The sequence below is a fragment of the Alligator sinensis genome, unplaced genomic scaffold (genome assembly GCF_000455745.1).
Source record: "Alligator sinensis unplaced genomic scaffold, ASM45574v1 scaffold118_1, whole genome shotgun sequence".
Taxonomy (NCBI): domain Eukaryota; kingdom Metazoa; phylum Chordata; order Crocodylia; family Alligatoridae; genus Alligator; species Alligator sinensis.
The window spans coordinates 4,994,789-5,011,852 of NW_005841850.1; the positions used below are offsets into that span (position 1 = coordinate 4,994,789).

General features: G+C 42.2%; 1 protein-coding gene across 10 annotated transcripts in view; it reads left to right on the plus strand.

Moving 5' to 3' along the window:
* RAP1GAP2 (RAP1 GTPase activating protein 2) overlaps positions 1-17,064 on the plus strand; it is a 318,047-nt gene that overhangs the window by 276,045 nt on the left and 24,938 nt on the right. For all 10 annotated transcript variants that reach the window (XM_025210745.1, XM_025210753.1, XM_006016109.3 and 7 more), the window contains 8 exons: positions 954-1,163; positions 2,278-2,381; positions 2,968-3,046; positions 5,112-5,165; positions 9,026-9,109; positions 11,423-11,523; positions 13,098-13,227; positions 13,682-13,837. In XM_025210745.1, the coding sequence (XP_025066530.1) occupies positions 954-1,163; positions 2,278-2,381; positions 2,968-3,046; positions 5,112-5,165; positions 9,026-9,109; positions 11,423-11,523; positions 13,098-13,227; positions 13,682-13,837 (918 nt within the window). The remainder of the gene's footprint in view (positions 1-953; positions 1,164-2,277; positions 2,382-2,967; positions 3,047-5,111; positions 5,166-9,025; positions 9,110-11,422; positions 11,524-13,097; positions 13,228-13,681; positions 13,838-17,064) is intronic.

The following is a 17,064-nucleotide window of genomic DNA, read 5'->3' on the forward strand; positions in this document are numbered from 1 at the left end:
GTTAGACCGGTGCTGTTCTTGTTGGACATTGAGCTGGACATTGTCCCAGTCCCTGGTATAGCACTGCTATTCTTTAGAGGCAGCGACAGAAATACCAGCTTAGGCTTGCGAGTGATTGGGAGACTGCGCCCGGCTGGTTTGACAAGCGTGGGGCTAGTTATATGAGCTTCACTTTCTTAAGAACTGACCCCTCGGACCGCTCCTTTCTCATATTCGAAGCAAAGAAATCTTGCGATACACGCTAAGGGCCCAGATCAGTTGCAAATGAGCCTGACTTCTGCTATTCTGAAATAGAGGAAATTTGGCTCCTTTTCAGGGTCTGGATTTACAACTAATGAGTTTTTCTTGAGTAAGGAGTGGGTAAATGCTGCATGGAAGGTGCCAGGATTTAGCCGTATGCAGATCGGTTAATTGCCAGTCCGCTTATTTGGAAGTGATTGGGACACGCATGATTATTTCCTAGCTATCGTGCTATAAGAATCTTCCTCTTGATATAACCATGAGCCCTTATGATGCTAGATGCGTCTTAAAACTTCAGATCCTGGAGGCACTTGATTGTGTGTGAATCTCAGCTTTCATTAAAATGAAAAGCTTTTCAGCCCTTGTAAAAAAAGAAGAAAAAAAAAAAGAAGAAAAAGCTTGAAAATATGACTCAAGAGAATCTTAAAAGCTGGAAAGCCAGAAAGCAAATAAAAAGAGCCCCAAATATATTTTTCAACAATTTAATGATTTTTTAAGCCAGTCCCATAATTTCACGGGGTGGGGAGCACTTGATTGTAATTTTTTAAATACTTGGTTCCTCAGACCTGCAGGAGATGCTGAGGGTCTGAGCCCAACCGGATTGAAGCAAGACTCCCATTTTTCTCAGCCTGCATGGGTTGAGACCCCAACTCATCCTGTTCCCTTTGCACTGCGCTGTGTCCTTACTGCACCGTATCAAAAATCCTTTTCAGATACTAGAGAAAGGAAGCCCTTATCCTTTGATTATTCTGCCCCAATTTGGGGGGTACTGGATTGAAGACCCAGAGAATCTCAGCACGCCCACCTCCTCGGATAGCAGCATCTGCGAAGAGGAAGAGGAAAACCTCAGCCCGAGCACGTATGGCTATAAGCTGGAATGCAAAGGTGAAGCCAGAGCATACAGGAAACACTTTCTAGGGAAGGTCAGTGGATAAGAAGTGCCTGTATTTCTCAGCGTCCGTGTCTAGTGGCTGTGATGCACAGGTGTTCGTTAGGAGATCTAATTAGGGAAGTTGTTTGAAAATGTTTGATTATTTTTTTTTCTTCAAATTTTTGAAACCCTCTTTGATGAAGGTGGGAGTGGAATCTCATTTAGCTCTTTTGTTAAGCCTAGTCTCATAATTTGTGCTTACCTAGATGATAGCTATGAGTGCCCCCTCCCCTATCCGTTGCATTTAAATTTGCTTCTGGTTGGAAGTCCTTTCATAATATCCGAAATATCACCTATGAAAGCTTTTGACTCCTTGAACTAATTTGTCTCTAAGGTGCTACCCTGCCCTGCTTATGTTTATATATTTGTGGTCACATGATGGCAGTGATTAGAAATCCTGTTCCTGTCTTCACTCAGTACTTTTTCACTTGAAAGCTGTGAGATTTCAAGGAGCAATTCGAATGAAAATAGTGATGCATTGGGAGACCCAGACAAACCTCTGGTAAAGCTTGTCACTAGTCCCCTAATTATAACCTCATTTATCACAATGCTGAAATATAGTGATAATCAAATTAAAATTTAGCCATGGTCCCACACCACAACATTTGGATGCAGATCCAAATTTTCCTCTTTTTTTTTGTGGTGGGGAGCGAACAGCAGGAGCTGTTTGGCTCTGGATTTCCAACTCAGACATTTCACACGGACATTGGATGAATGATAATTTCTTTGAAATCTGAACCTTTCGCTGATCTCCTGGCAGTTGGCATTCTCAACCCTTCTATTGCTTTATGCTGCGGGAAAAAGCCTTATTTACTTTTGTCGGTCGCCTTATTGTAATGCGCTTTGTCCCGGTGAACGGACCAAGAGGAGAATATTAAAGTCTACAGGCAGAAAAAATAAATCAGCCCTTTCAGATTCCCAATGGATGGAGATGCATAGCATTTGCAAGTGAGGTCCTGGAGAATATCTTAAAACGGGAATGAGTCATCTGTTCCCTCTTGGCATACGGGCCAGCGTCTAAGTAGCATTCTGGGTAGCAGGGATAGATGTTGTTGCCATTAGTGGGCTGCCTTATCACACTGTTAACACATCTCTTCTATTTTTAGGATCATTTAAATTTCTATTGTACAGCCAGCAGCCTAGGAAATCTGATCCTTTCTATTAAGTGTGAAGAGGCAGATGGCACTGAATATTTAAGGATTATTCTCAGGTACGATGGGGGAAAAAACCCGGGAGGTTAAACAAAAATGTCTCTTCAAATGCTCTTTGATGTGTTTTATCACTCTAAAGATGCATAGGGGCTGGGTACCCATTGGGGGTTACATGGAGGAGATGGTAAGAAAACAAGTATTTTACTATCTCTGGATTGGGAATACAATATCTTGTTTGCTCTACTGTGAGCAGTAGACTTTGATCTATAGCTAAGCCCTCTGAAACTGAATATAAAAATCTCTGTAAGTATATTGGATAATATCAATCTTATTTAGCACCATCCTTTCTGTAAACTGATGAGACCTGATGCGTCTGAATTACTTTCTCATTCCCTCCCTCTCTCAAAATATGAATATTTTAACATAACAAAACTGCAGGGATAGGAAAGAAATTGAGGCATCGGTTACTAGCCATGCCCAGGAAATTCAGCAGAGTATCATTTCCAAACATCTGGAAGAGTTTCCTGCTGTGCTTTTTAGAGTACGTTGCAAACATGGTCATTATTAGTATGCACAGAAGCACCAATAACCGATCAATGTATGTCATAACTTATCTCATGCTGTCTGTGCTGCTCTTTTCCTTAGGTCCAAAGTGAAAACCTTACATGAACGTATCCCCCTGGCAGGACTTAGCAAGCTTCCCAGTATCCCACAGATTGCAAAGGTAAGGTATTGACTTTAGAGACACGGTTTGCTAGATATGGAATTGACAGATGCACCATGAAAAGTTTAGCAAATGCAAATCCCGTGCTGCTATATCCTCTCTCTTGGGCACAGGAGGTAGGATTCTTAAATATCTAGAGCAGAGAACAATATCCAGGTTGTAGGATCCAATCCCTGGCTCTGTTAATTGACTGTGGGGCATTGGGCATGTCACTAAACTGCTTTGTGGCTCAGTTTTCCCATCTCTAAAGTGGGGTGAATATAATATATACCTCTGAGGAGCAGCATGAGCCATAGGGTACATCTACAGTGTAGTTACAATGATTGCAGTATGAGACCTGTGCTGCATGTATATTGGCTGCCTTTTGAATAGTAGTAACGGTCCAGCCAGGGCATCACAGAGCTCAACACAGGCTGCGGTTTGTCATGAGAAACAGGAAAAATTAGCTTCATGTTAACCTCTGTGGGTAGCTTAAAACTCGCTCAGGTACCTCTCTGTTAAACCTTCCCTCTTGATTCGGGTGATTGCAGTATAGACTAATGATTGTAAATCTCAGCGATCTTTGAGACCTTTGAGTTGTGCTATAGGAGCGCTGCATGAGGTATTATTGGTGGTTGTTATTGCATGTTACACATGAGAGCCAGAGAGGAGAGAGAGCCATAAAATGAATTCAGGGTGGAGGCAGCTCTAAAATAATGTATATCCATAAAGAAAAGCTTGTGAAAGCTTTTTCCAGTATTTTAGGTGTTAGGCTCACAGCATCTGGGTAGCAATATGCATGGCCACACATGCACACATACACATGTGCCATATGTACACACTCTGTGTGACAAGCACCAAAAAGCACTGTTTTAATTTGCCTGCACACTGCATCCTTTCCTGCAGGGAACAATTTGTTGTGATCATCATACAGCTTTATTTCAGTTCTTGCTCTAGCTATGGAGGGAAACAAATTGCCATGCAGTCAATTGAGCCATTTTTGTGCTTCATCTGGATCACGTGTAGTGTGAGGACAGACTGTGATTTTTGCCCATTTGTTTGGATGCTTTGTGATTTAAAAAAAAAAAAATCAGTCTGTAGGTTGCTGGCAAACTGTTGGCTGCCCTTAGTCACTATTCATGAGTGTAGTTGTTGAGCTCTGTGATTGGTTACCAAAATCAGTGGCACACAGACTTGCTTGGTGCAGAAGCCACATGAATTGCCGGTACTAACCAACGAACCACAACAGCATCCTTACATCAATTGTGGCAAACAATTTCCACTTCAAAAGGAAGAGAGACCTACAGAGCTTGTACAAGGATTGATAGAGATAGCTACCCCATGTTTTACATTATTCATGATTGCCAGAAAAGCAAACCTGTTGTGTGCTGTCAAGTACAAACACGTAACACTACCACCCATGCCCACTACTTTGATAACATTTTTTTCAAAGAGACACTTGCAACTAAGCAGCTGGTACTGGAGTCCTAAGGTCCAACGGGTTCTTCTGTTGTGCGTGTGATTTACCCTTTACAAGCAACAAATCTTTCTTCTCCTTCATTGGTTTGTGGTTGTGCACACACAAAGCTGGGTGAAAAGTGGGGAACAGTGAATGGATACAGAAGTAAAATTCTATATATGTGGTAGTTAAATGTTAATGAATCATTATTTTCATCGCTCTGTTTTGTGCCATCCCTTGAGTGTAAAAAGGCAAGGGCTGTGTATAGTCTTCACCTGTCCAATTTCCAAAATAACTTGAATTCTATTTAGGGAAGAAGCTGTGAGAATGATGCATGCATCGTAGGACAGAGTTTGGCTCCTTATATTAATGTCTTGACTTTGAATTTACTTTGGACTAAATATTTCCCCCGATTGCAGTACCACATACATAAGGAGAGGGGAATACTGGTGGGGTCTGCTGTTCACATCAGAATCAGTTTTGCCTGTATGCTGGAGAAGCTGAGCCCTCAGGGAATTGTGTGTGTGTGTATATGTCCTTAGCCCTGTTGAAGGGTAGAAAGGATCCAACTGCTTCTGTGAAACCTGTCCAGCTTCCTCATGTCAAGTCTTTTTGTCTTCATGACAGGCTTTCTGTGATGATGCCTCCGGACTGAAATTTAACCCAGTGCTGTATCCCAAGGTAAGGATCAAGAGCATAAAGTATTTTGGTGAAGAATGGCTAGTTAGTTTGACTTTCAAAACTGCTTGTGCAATTGCACACTTAATTTGTGTGCTTATTTTCATGTGCAAAATGGGAAGGTGTATTAACTGGGAAGTTAGCTGCATGAATAATGGTGGGAAGTAACCTTTTTCCTTGGGTTTCCCCTCTCCTCCCTGCAAATTTCTTAACTCCTGATGCAGCGCTGAGGAGAGTTTAATAAGGGTGCATGATATGGGAATATATATGATGCACCATATCATGCACCCTTATTAATGGGTGTGACACTCAGGAAGAATAAAACACTGAACTTTATTCCCTGGCCTCAGTCATCTCACCTGAATCAAGATCACAAAAGATGAGTACCCTATGATATGACAGGTGTCAGTGTCCCCTGACACAAAGGGCTCCCTTATATGGGCCATGGAAGCGAATGCTGGTTTTGTCTGGCTGTGGATCTTTAAGGAAGTTTTTTCTGAACCATGTATAGCTGCAGCTTTTAAGATTCTATTTTTAATTGGATAAATCAGTATACAATCTTGGAAATCCCCAAAATAGACAGATTACCATAATGAACCAATTCTGTGCATTGTATGCCAGTTGTTTCAAACTTAGAATAATGTTGGATCTACTCAAGTGAGGGCCATGATATCACTGAGCTCCCTAGAAATTAGAGAGGAGACTATTCCCCAATTTCTCTGTGTTTTAGGGTGAACAGCGGCTCGTAAATTGGTGTGTGTGTGTGTGTGTGGGGGGGGGGGGGGGTTCTGCTTTCTGAAGTTTGTTATTTAGAGTCAAACCATCCAAATTTCTTATGTAGTCAGTAGGTCATTTTTGGTAGGACTCTGGCATTAATGCATACACATTGGACAGTTTAAAGAGCTTTGGTCACTATGACACACCAGTCATGGCTGTGTGCCCAAAGCAGTAATCCTGATAACATGGAGATTAGCACAGTTTGGGATTCCATGAAAAGCTCCATCTTCCTAAACCCTCCTCTTGAAAAGTTCATTGAGATTTTATTAAGATTCTCTGCTAATTTGAGCAAACTGAGGGCCAGTTCGTCTTTTGTGAGAAAATGATCTGGAACTTACGGGTTTCACCTGATATGTAAGGGATAAGTGAACCTAAGCTGGTCTCACCCTAAAACGTGTAGGGTTGCTTGAAGCTGAAGTGAAAACACACATTCTTTGGTTTGAGAATCCCATCTCCCAAGGCTTAAAAGTATAGTAAATGGTCACATGAACCTCTCTGAAGCAGTCAGGTTTAGTGATGACTCTGCAGCTCTGAAACACCTCTAGTGAAGACGCTGCAGCTCTAGAGATTTAAGGTCAAATTCTGAAATTTATTGGCTGAGGAGGCCCACAAAAAACACTCCCAAAACCCCAGCAGCAATAAAACACTTCAGCCATTGTGCCTATCTGAGGATCCAATTCTGGTCACACGCATGAGGGCAAATTTATGGTTGTGCATGAGAGGAGGCGTGACCCTTGAAATGACTTAACAGTTATAAAAATGCCTGGGCAGGTAGTTTGTTCTGCTTTGGGATGGGGCATTGTAGCAGGAGGCTTGGTGCTCCTACTATAAGAGCTGGCAGACTGGGTGAGAAGCAGCCTGTAGGTGTGGCAGGGGGCAATTAGGAACCATGAGTCCTAAAGGGACTGGGCTAGTGGAGTATAAGTCCGGGCTTGAGCGGAGCAGGCCGTCTAGCCTGGAGAGCCTTGGAGGGAATTGCTCCTGAGCAGCAGGGCTGTAGCAAGGCTCCTGATTAATACTGAGACGCTGAGCTGGGGTAAGCAAGGCTAGTGGTTTAGGGATTGAGACTATAGTGCGGGTGGAGGTCTCAACTGGCCCAGAAGAGGGGTCAGGGCCCATAATGGCTGTTCTTCTACAATGTAAGGGTTCTTAAGGGTAGAGGAGTTAGACAGCAAATTCTCATTTACTTGAGGTCGCTGGAAAGTCACAGTCCAGATTAGGAGGTCCACATTAATATGGTTTTCCAAAGGTACAGTCTTTGCTCCACATGGAGCCTTGACAGAATTTGAACCTGAAGACTATCGGTACTACTGGCCTAAACTGCTTCTGCTTAGGCTAAAGGAGTAACTCTACTAGCTGATAGATGAAGAGAGCTCTTACTATTTTAAGTCTCGCAACCATGAGAGGGAGGAGAAACACAGACATGGGTCCTTATCTGTGCTAAGTGAGCTCTGCTGAGGGTCTGGCCCACCAACAGGCAGATTATATGGGTAGCTACCCTTTTCTAGGTTTAGGTGGTATAAAATATGAATAAATGGGCTGCGTCAATCCACACGCAGGCTCAGTTCAACTAGATAATTGCATTGCAGATTGAGAAGTGGAGGGCGTGTGGGGTGGGGTGGGCACATCCATAGGCAGAGTAGAATTGTCATCGCTCCGTAGAGCTGTGACAATTTATACCAGCTCAGTGTCTGCTCGCAGAAGGTGGGGCAGATATGAGATAGGCCAAAATAAGCACTTCAGAAGTGATCTGGCACCTGGATCTAGTTTGTTTCCTTGATCAAAGCTTCAGAACTCTTGGATCGATGCCGTTGTGCTGCCAGAGAAACCTTTTATTGGGACACAAAAGCGCACTCATAATTTTTCAAGCATCTTTTATGCTGGAGAGACAGTACATTTATAAGGCACTTTCGCTACCTTTTGATGTGAACCAAGGTCAATATGATTTTATTCTGTCATTTTTTTTTTTTTTTATTATTCAGAATGCTACTGACTAGTCATTTGGAAATTTGAGAATGTCTGTTGCATACTTTAATATGAAAAATGGCTTTGACAGCTGCTCGCCTATTAACTTACATTCATTTGAAATACATAAATGGATCCCTTTTAAAGAAAGGTGTTCTAAATATGGCCATTAATGAGGTTCCCCTGAGTGCTTTAGCCAGAAGTAACTTCAAGCTGTGGGGAAGTTGTACCCTGACTCATTTTAAGACTGTGTGAGCTCTGGGTTCTCCACGCCTTTTGTGAGTCGGGCACCATAGCTGGTGAGCATCAAAAGACTCTACTGAAGTCAAGGTGGAGTCAACCTCAGGGGAGGCTGGCTGGGGAATGCATTTAAAACTATCCATTAAGAAACTGTGGGCACTGTTGAGATTTTGGCCTATAATTCTGTGCAAATTTCATTTTGGTTTTCCTTCCTGTACTAGTCGAACTGCATCTGTCCCTTCATGTTCGCCTCCCCCATTGGTTTATTAGCTCCCAGATGTTCCAGGCTGTCAGAGTTTTCCCTGGCGTTGGCCTTGCGTACAGCTTCATTTTATCCTTCTGCAAGCTGTATCCCATCCTATTCCTTTGAACCCACCCCTTTTATACACCTCCCTCCCGCCTTGGTCTTTTTCAGCCACACGCATTTCCAGGCCTTTTACTTCCATGGTCCCGATGGCCTTGTTTCTAAAACAGACTAAACTCCCTCCATTTTCTTTTTTTAAAAACTACTGGAAAAGACCCTAATTTCATGAAGCATTCTTCCTTAATGGCCTCACCTTCCTCCTGTACACCCTAGTCATTCTTTTTATGTCTTCTTTGTCCTTCCTAGTGCCTTATGATTGTAAGCCATTTGGGGCAATGACTTCTAATCTGTCTGAGCCTGTCTTTTCACTGTACTGAGCCATGAACATGCATGGTACTTCCTAAATGAGTAATAAGGATTTGGAGCTGTGTGCGGATGGAAGCCTGATCTACCCTGCCAATACAGCCTTGCCATTTTGTTCAGACGTGGTGCTTCTCAAAGACACCATCGTTTTTCCTGGTAATGCTTTGATTATGACGTACAGGTCGAAATCATTTCAACCTCTGTTTTATTCCAGGCATCTCAGATGATAGTGTCGTATGATGAACATGAAGTCAATAATACGTTTAAGTTTGGTGTTATCTATCAAAAATTCAAGCAGGTAAGAAACCGCAGGGTATTATTATTTAGCACATCCCAGCAAGTTACTATAGGGACTGATTTCCATAAGCAATTCAAGACAATAAGCACTTCTGAAAATGGGGCTCGTGGTTAATTTTGTTGTGTGTGACATACTGCATTATGGTGTTTTCTTTCCTATAAAATGTTTCTTATTACTTGCAAATATTTCTTGCTTGTTAATAAATAATATGATTGAAAAAATGAATATGCAAATCAAGCCCTGCAAATAAGCTAACCTGAAACCACACTTTAGCAACCATGTATTTTTAATCAAATGTGTGTTTAGATAGTCAAGCAGTGTGTTCACTGAAAATGCTTTCATTAGCCTAGGAGTTTTGGGTACAAAAGACAGACACAGATGAACCTTATAATTTAACAGAGATTATTCTGAGAGGCATCCTAATTATCTTTCTGCATTGCATCTTATTTTGTACAGAATAACTAATGCAAAGAACTTAATGAAGGTCTCTTTGTTTCAAAATATACCAATAGCAAGTTGATTAAGATTCTGATTTTTTTAATGAAGTATTAATTTGGATTTGGTATTAGCCATACTTTCTCCCAAGAGCTTTTTCAGTCCTTCCACAGTTGCCTGCAGGAACTTTTATTAAGACTTTATTGGAGCCTAGGACTATTGTAAACTTTTCTATTGCAAATATTCGATATTGTTTGAAGTGCCGCGCCATCTAGGAGACTCAGTCCGGGATAAGTGCCACATTGCGTTAAACACTCTAGAGGCCAGTTGCAAAGCGTTTGGTCCTTGCCCCAGACAACTTGTGTGCTAGGTATGTGACACATGAACAGAGAGGCCAATGGAAAGAGACAGGGTTGGGAGGATGAAGTTACAACATAAATAGCATCCGATAGAAAAATGAAAGTCTCAGCTTGCTGCTTGCCAAATGGGAGTCATCTGTGGGCATCACAGCAGAGGTGGGTGTAAGGAAAGGGGTAGATGAGGTTGAAAATGCAAAGGCAATATTTTAAATTGAAGAATCCCTCAGCAGGATCAAATGGAAACATCCCCTACTCACTTGTTGTCTGAAACCATGGTGCAGTAATAATACCACCATGCGGCAAAAAAACCAGCTGTCATGTTCCATAGCAGAGGTAGCTTTATTTTAGTGATGGGAAAGGCCGAGGAGGGATTGTAGAAATGTCTGATTGTCAATCGCAATCTTCCACCACACTTGAGTGGACTTCCCTTGGCCACCCCTGCAGTTGCCCTCTGTTGCCCACTTCCTAAACTGCATAACGCTAGCCAAGAAGCTTTCATTATGATGGAGAAGCAGACCACACATACAGCACCAGTAAGCACTGTTGATGTGACTGATTGCTGGAAACCGGAGAGCCGACTCTTTATGGGGTTTTTTTCTTCTTTTCAGAAAGTATAAGATGAATCGGAGTCCATAGGCACCCATCAGAGCTGACTGCTTGAATCAACCTGATGTGCAGGATGATTCATTTTTTTGACTTTGCTGCAGTAAGAAAGATGGAAACAATGTCAAAAAACCAACCTGCCATTTGGTTATTGACATTTCCCGTGTTTTTTATTTAGCATACTTATTTTCTGAGACAGGCGCCTAAAAATGTTTGTTCCGTTGGATTTGACAAAGGGATAAAAGATTATTCTGCCCTTGGGCAGCAGCATTTTCCATAGATACCCTTGGGCTGTATACCTTATTTTCAAGCCATTCTTCTTTAAGCTTCAAAGATGATCAAAGGTTGCCAAAAAAGATAGTTTGTGGGCCTTTCATGAGCAGTAAAATTCAAGTTTAATGATGTTACTAGCTCGAGTTCGTGTTAGTTTTTCTTTTTTAAGTTTCCATCCTTTCCTAGTTTGAATAGACAGTATCCTCTCTACACAGGGGCAGGGGCACCAGTACCTTTCTATTTAATCTCCAGCTATTGGCGGGGGGAATGAGAAACATGCATTTCCAAGGGTGACACTGGAGCTACTAAAAGTCATACCCAGAGACACTCCAGAGTTCAGAAGTCATGAAGATCATTACCGGTGTCAGGTTTTGAGCACTCCTTTCCCACACCCCAACTTTGGGGCTGCTCAAATTCAAGGGGTATTATTTCAGGTCCCCAAACACTGATTTATGTTGACAGTCCAATGGAGCTAGATCAGAAGCAAGGAGGCCAGCATGAACAATAAAGGTCTGACTGCCGATATTTCAGACACTTTTTTTGCTCTTTCATTTTAACGTGCCTTTAAAGTGTGGCTTCTGCATCTCAGGGTGAAAAAGCAGGCTGCGATTTGTTAAACATCACATATTGATGTATTTTGCAGACCTTAGAGGAAGAGTTGTTTGGGAACAATGAAGAGAGCCCAGCATTCAAGAACTTTTTGAGTTTGTTAGGCGATACCATAACCCTCCAGGACTTTAAAGGGTCAGTAAAAAAAACATAAAAGAGACTGTTTTACAAATGAAGTTAACAAGAGATTACTTAAAGTGTAAAAATATTCACTGTGTGAAAGCAAGAGTCATTTTGTTGCTGGGCTGAGCTGTGTAAATGAGAAACAAATCTGGCTTTGGCTTGTTTTTCCAAACCTGGGGAGTTACTCAATGGAACAGACCTGCCAAAAAAAAAAAAAAAGAATGTGTTTTTCTGTGGTTTTGAGACAATCTGGTTTATTTTCAGTCCTAAATAAAACAAACTCATATAGACACATGCCCAGAGTGGTCTCCTGGATATTGCCAGAATTTGTTCCAATGGTACTGATTCATGGCATCAGATCCTCAGCACTTCAGCACTGCTGGAACGTCGCATAGGAGACACAAAGTACAGAAAAATCCCCTGGTAGTTGGAGCTGCAATAGCTTGTCATGAGGGCATGTCTGGGGAAGGAGGATCCCACTGAGCTGCCTTATAGAAATGCTGTCGAAGCTTCCCCGTTTAACCACGGCTTGTTGGGTGCAAATTTGAGCAAGCCTGAGCTTGCTTGGGAGGTCAAACTTCCCTAGAGGTCCATGATGAAGGATGAAGGTAGCATGAAGCCAGACCCTGCAAGCTCTCCTGTTTGTTGCAGTGGGAGGTGTTTGTGTGCCGAGGGATCGCAGGGTGAGGCTTCTCATAGATGATGTCCAGAAGTTTTTATTCTCTGAGGGCACAGATGAAATGAGGTTGGTGGGTCTCAGTCTATCTACTGGGGGCGGGTGGGGGGGGCAGGTGTCTTCATTAAGTTACAAGAACTGAATTTTATTACTTCTCTGGCTGGGGTGTGAGGAAAAAGACTGACGACTTGCTTAGCCCACGGGGTCTTAACCCAACCAAACTTTCAGCAGCTTTCACAAATAACTTTGAAATAATGTTGGTTTTTTTTTTATTTCTGAAACCTTCTGATTCATTGTCTTGTGCCCTCCGCAGTCACACTCTTTTGGGCTTCCAGAGTCTGTCGATGATTAGAGATGGAAATGCTGTTTATGGGATTGAAATGTTCAGCTAGTTTGTGTGTGTATTTAATATATGTGTGCATATAAGATGTGTGTGTGTATGGACTTGGTTGTTATATCTATATAGATATCTATATATCTATATCTATATATAAAACATCTTTATATTAGCATCATTTTCATATATATAAATATATAGACATACATATATATATATATACACACACACGCACATCTATATATCTATACATACACCTATATGTGTATATATAGGTACACACACACACACACACACACACACACACACACACACACATATACAATGATTTCATTTCCTGCACCTTAGGCAACTGAAAGTGTTGCTAATATATAACTTAACCCCAACTGCCAATAATAATACTGAATGCAAATATATGGATAAGAATTAGTTCTCTCTTCCATTAACTAGCTACTCCTTACGGTTAAATTAATTAGTTTTCTGTGTTATTGGGTAACTTGATAACCAGCTGTAGCTTTTAGTGAATATTCAGTTAGGATTGCTTCAGTTCTCATCATGTCCGTTTGTTTCTAGTTTCCGAGGAGGTTTGGATGTAACACATGGGCAGACGGGTGCCGAATCCGTGTACACTGTCTTCAGGGACAGAGAGATAATGTTTCATGTCTCTACAAAGCTGCCCTTTACTGAAGGAGATACACAGCAGGTAAGAGACTGCTGAATATGTTTTAGAGAGAAATCTTTAAAAAGGAATAAAAGCTGAATGTTAGAATTGAATGCAAGTTTAAATTGGAGCTGGCTAGGATATTTCTATGCACCTGCAATGATCCTGAAACATTTCATGAGTTCATCTCTGTTTTTTGCATAAGTGTTTGAGTTTTGTTTGAATCGTTTTGCTAATTTAGCCTGACCTTCATCACAGGCTGAGGAACCGCATCCAGTGTATTTCTTCATCTAGCACAGAACTTCTGTTTGAGTGACAGCATATCTAGTTTATCCAGCCTAACGAGTTCAGGGAACTAACCCTGCCTTTAGCTTTAATTTTGGATACTTAAGTTTCCAAAGTTGAACATTTTGGATTAAGTAACTAATCATACCTAGTCATTATTTGTTTCTATTTGCTAAGTTTAAAGTACCAAATATTCCCATTCTCCATTCAGCTGCAGAGGAAGAGACACATTGGGAATGACATAGTGGCAATCATATTTCAAGAAGAAAACACTCCATTTGTCCCAGACATGATTGCTTCAAATTTCCTGCATGCATACATTGTGGTGCAGGTGGAAAACCCTGAAACAGATAACACGTCCTATAAGGTAAGCGAATTCCAAAATTTAAGGGTGTTTATACACATGCTTCGGGGGGAGGGGGGTGTGCTTTAATTAGAGAGGTTCCTAGAGCCGCTGTAATTAAAGCTGCCAAAGTATCTTGTGTATTGGCGTCCCCATGATAAAAATGGCAGCAGGGGCACTTTAACTAAAGCTCACTAAATGAGCTCTAGTTAAAGTGCCCCTGCCACCATTTTTCAGTGCGGGGATGCTGATACACATGACACTGGAGTCTATTGGAGAGCAGTAATTACAGCACCTCAGAGCAGCCTCGCTGCACATGTACAGGTGTCCTAAGTGTTGAATGTCGCTTCCAAGGTCCTTCTGCGATCTGAAAATGAATGTATGGTGGTCACCCTTTAATGAGTTTGTATTAACTTGTGTAAATAGATTAGGACTTCCCATCCTGTGAACACAATTCCAGGTGTATAGTAATGCTTATTCAGAGAGAGACTACTCGTTTTAATAAACCTAAGCATGTAAATTTTTGAAGGATCAAAGCCTTGTTCATCTCACAATAGACTTGATCCAAAGCCCATTGAAGTGACTAATATTTGTGTGTGTAATATACTACAAGTAAATATTAGCTTATGCATATATAACATTAAATATGTTAAATGTACAAAATCTCTTCCATTTAATAGCATACCCATTAAATATATACAAAGAAAATATTAAGATAGCATATTATTTTTTAAATATTTGCCTTAGGAGAGTGTATATATTGTATAACCGTTTCTATATAGTATTCAAACATACATATATAGTATTCAAACATGTATTTAGAATATATTCTTTCTGATTATTGTTCAGAGCAATTATAAGGCAGCATTTGAAAACTTGAACATAAATTTCTGGACCTCAGGAACAAAAACATTATTCCTATAAAAGCAAGTTGAGAGCTAAGACAAGTAACTCTAAAATGAATATAGTTTTAATAGGAATAATATGTTGTTAGCTTTGGGAACGGGTATTGCTCTAAAGTGAGCTCCCTGATCTAGACTAACCTTTGTTTTAGCTTTTGGGTAAATATTTTTGCTTGTGAAGGCGATATGGTTGATAAAGGGGCTGGCAAGATTTCTATCCACAGGACAGGGAAAACATAAGGAGATGATTGTGAACATGCTGTCCTTACTAAAAGCACTGACCCACTAGCTGTAAATGTAATTAGAGTCTCTTTGAGAAAGCCCCTCTGCGGGGATGCTAACCATCATGGGTGGGGTTGGCTTGGGAGCTAAAGAGTATGTTGCAGCAAGGGAAGTTTAGATCAGATACGAGGAAAAATGTTCTCACTAGGAGGGTAGTGAAACACTGGAACAAGCTACCCAGAGAGGTGGTGGACTCTCTGTTCTTGGAGGTTTTTAAGACCCGGCTGGACAAAGCCTTGCCTGGGCTGAGACAGTTGGGGGTGGTCCTGCTTTGAGCCGGGGGTTGGATTAGATGTGACCTCCTGAGGTCTCTTCCAACCAACCCTGATTTTCTACAATTCTATGATGCTATGTTTCTCTGATCCTATGTTTCTACCAGCGTCCTTAGCAATCTTTAGACTGGCCCAAGCTCCAAACCTTGCCCGCTGGTTTCTACTCCACATGCACATCGTCCTGGAAAAATGGCCTGGGGCTCCTTCTGGGGCAATCCCAGGGATGCTCTAAGGACCCCAGTCTTGGGCAGCACTAATGTAATGGTGACCACATGGCATTTTTTTTCACTGGGGTGTGTGTGTGTGTGGGGGGGGGGGGGGGGCAGGAATGAGCGGGCTTGTTTTGCCGTGGCAGTTTTGGGATTGCTGCATCCAAGGAGATCCACAGGGATCTGTCGGTCTGGCAGCCTCCTTGAAAAATCCCTTTTTATATTCTTCACAACTAGTCCTGTTTCTTCAGATTACTTAACTGGAGCTTGAGATCCCATTTGATCTCGGTTGCGGATTGAGCCAAGGCTCCTTGAAACCTTCCATTGCCTTTGCTGGGCTTTTGGTTGGCTCCTTACTGCGAACCTTGCTAAAACGCTGCTTGCAACCAGGACCACTCATAAGCGAATCCCGATAAGCCACATAGGAGCCTGGTACCTACTGTGACAGGGCAGGCAGATGAAATGAGAGCAGTCTACATGGATTTCCTCTGCAGCTGGTTTCCCGTGATGCTGTAGCATAACATTCACGTGCCAGTTAACATAAAGGGGAACGAATGCCCTAAATGAGAGAGAAAGCGACTCTCTCTTCAAGCCATCCTAATGTTTGGGCCCTCGGGGGTTGAATCTAACTGTTGCTGCCATTCACATGCCCGTTCACATGCACAGACTCCTGCCCTGCTCTGATGACTGTCAGGTCCTTTCATTTTTCTGCACATGCTCCCAGATCGCAGTCAAAAGGTAAAAAGGACTCTCATTTATGCAGTAAGCTGCTTGTTCTTGCAGGCTTCACTCGACGTTCGTCAGCTCAGCAGATAATTTTCTTTGACTTTTAACCTTTCTGAGTGAAGTTTATTGGAACTTAAATGGATGGCTTAGGACAGAAGCCAGGCACACACAATAAATCATTGCAATGGAAAGATAACTCCACGGCGCTAGGTCTAACAGGCACGCTCTGTGGCACTGCCTGCAGTGCTGGAAGAGAAAAGCAGGATTTATTATATTCTCTACTTTCTCTTTTCCCCCTTGCTCCAAAGAGCCCTTCCCATTTAGCTCCAAATCCCAACTGAAGTTTCCCAGCGTCTGCTTTTCTGCCTTGTTAACCGTCCTAACCCATTGGCCGATTGCCAAAGCATTGCAGGCATCAGCTGGAGGCCCGTGGATTAAAGTGTAGGCAGTGTATTGACCAAGCAATGTCAACTGACTTGTTAGATAAAGAGCTAAAATTATCAGCCAGCTTGGTACACCAGCCTGTTCACCCGCGTTGAGGGTACAGTGTGTGCTACTGGGGATCAGGAACCAAGGCACTGCAAGCTGTGTTGGAGTGCCCTGGGCACGTGCACGGGAATGGGGGGTCTGCGACGGAGCAGATCTGCGAGGTAATGAGCCGCACGCCGTGGAGACATGATTGGTATTGTTTGTACTGTGAGAGTGCCTCCAGGATCCAGTTAGAGAACAGGGCTGTAGACATACGCCGTCTAATAATAATGTGAGAGCATAGGTGGATGCAACAAATTGAATGGTAGAAGTGCACGGCTTCAGTGCGATGATTGTGATGGATGCAGTTATCAGCGGTTATAACATGCCGG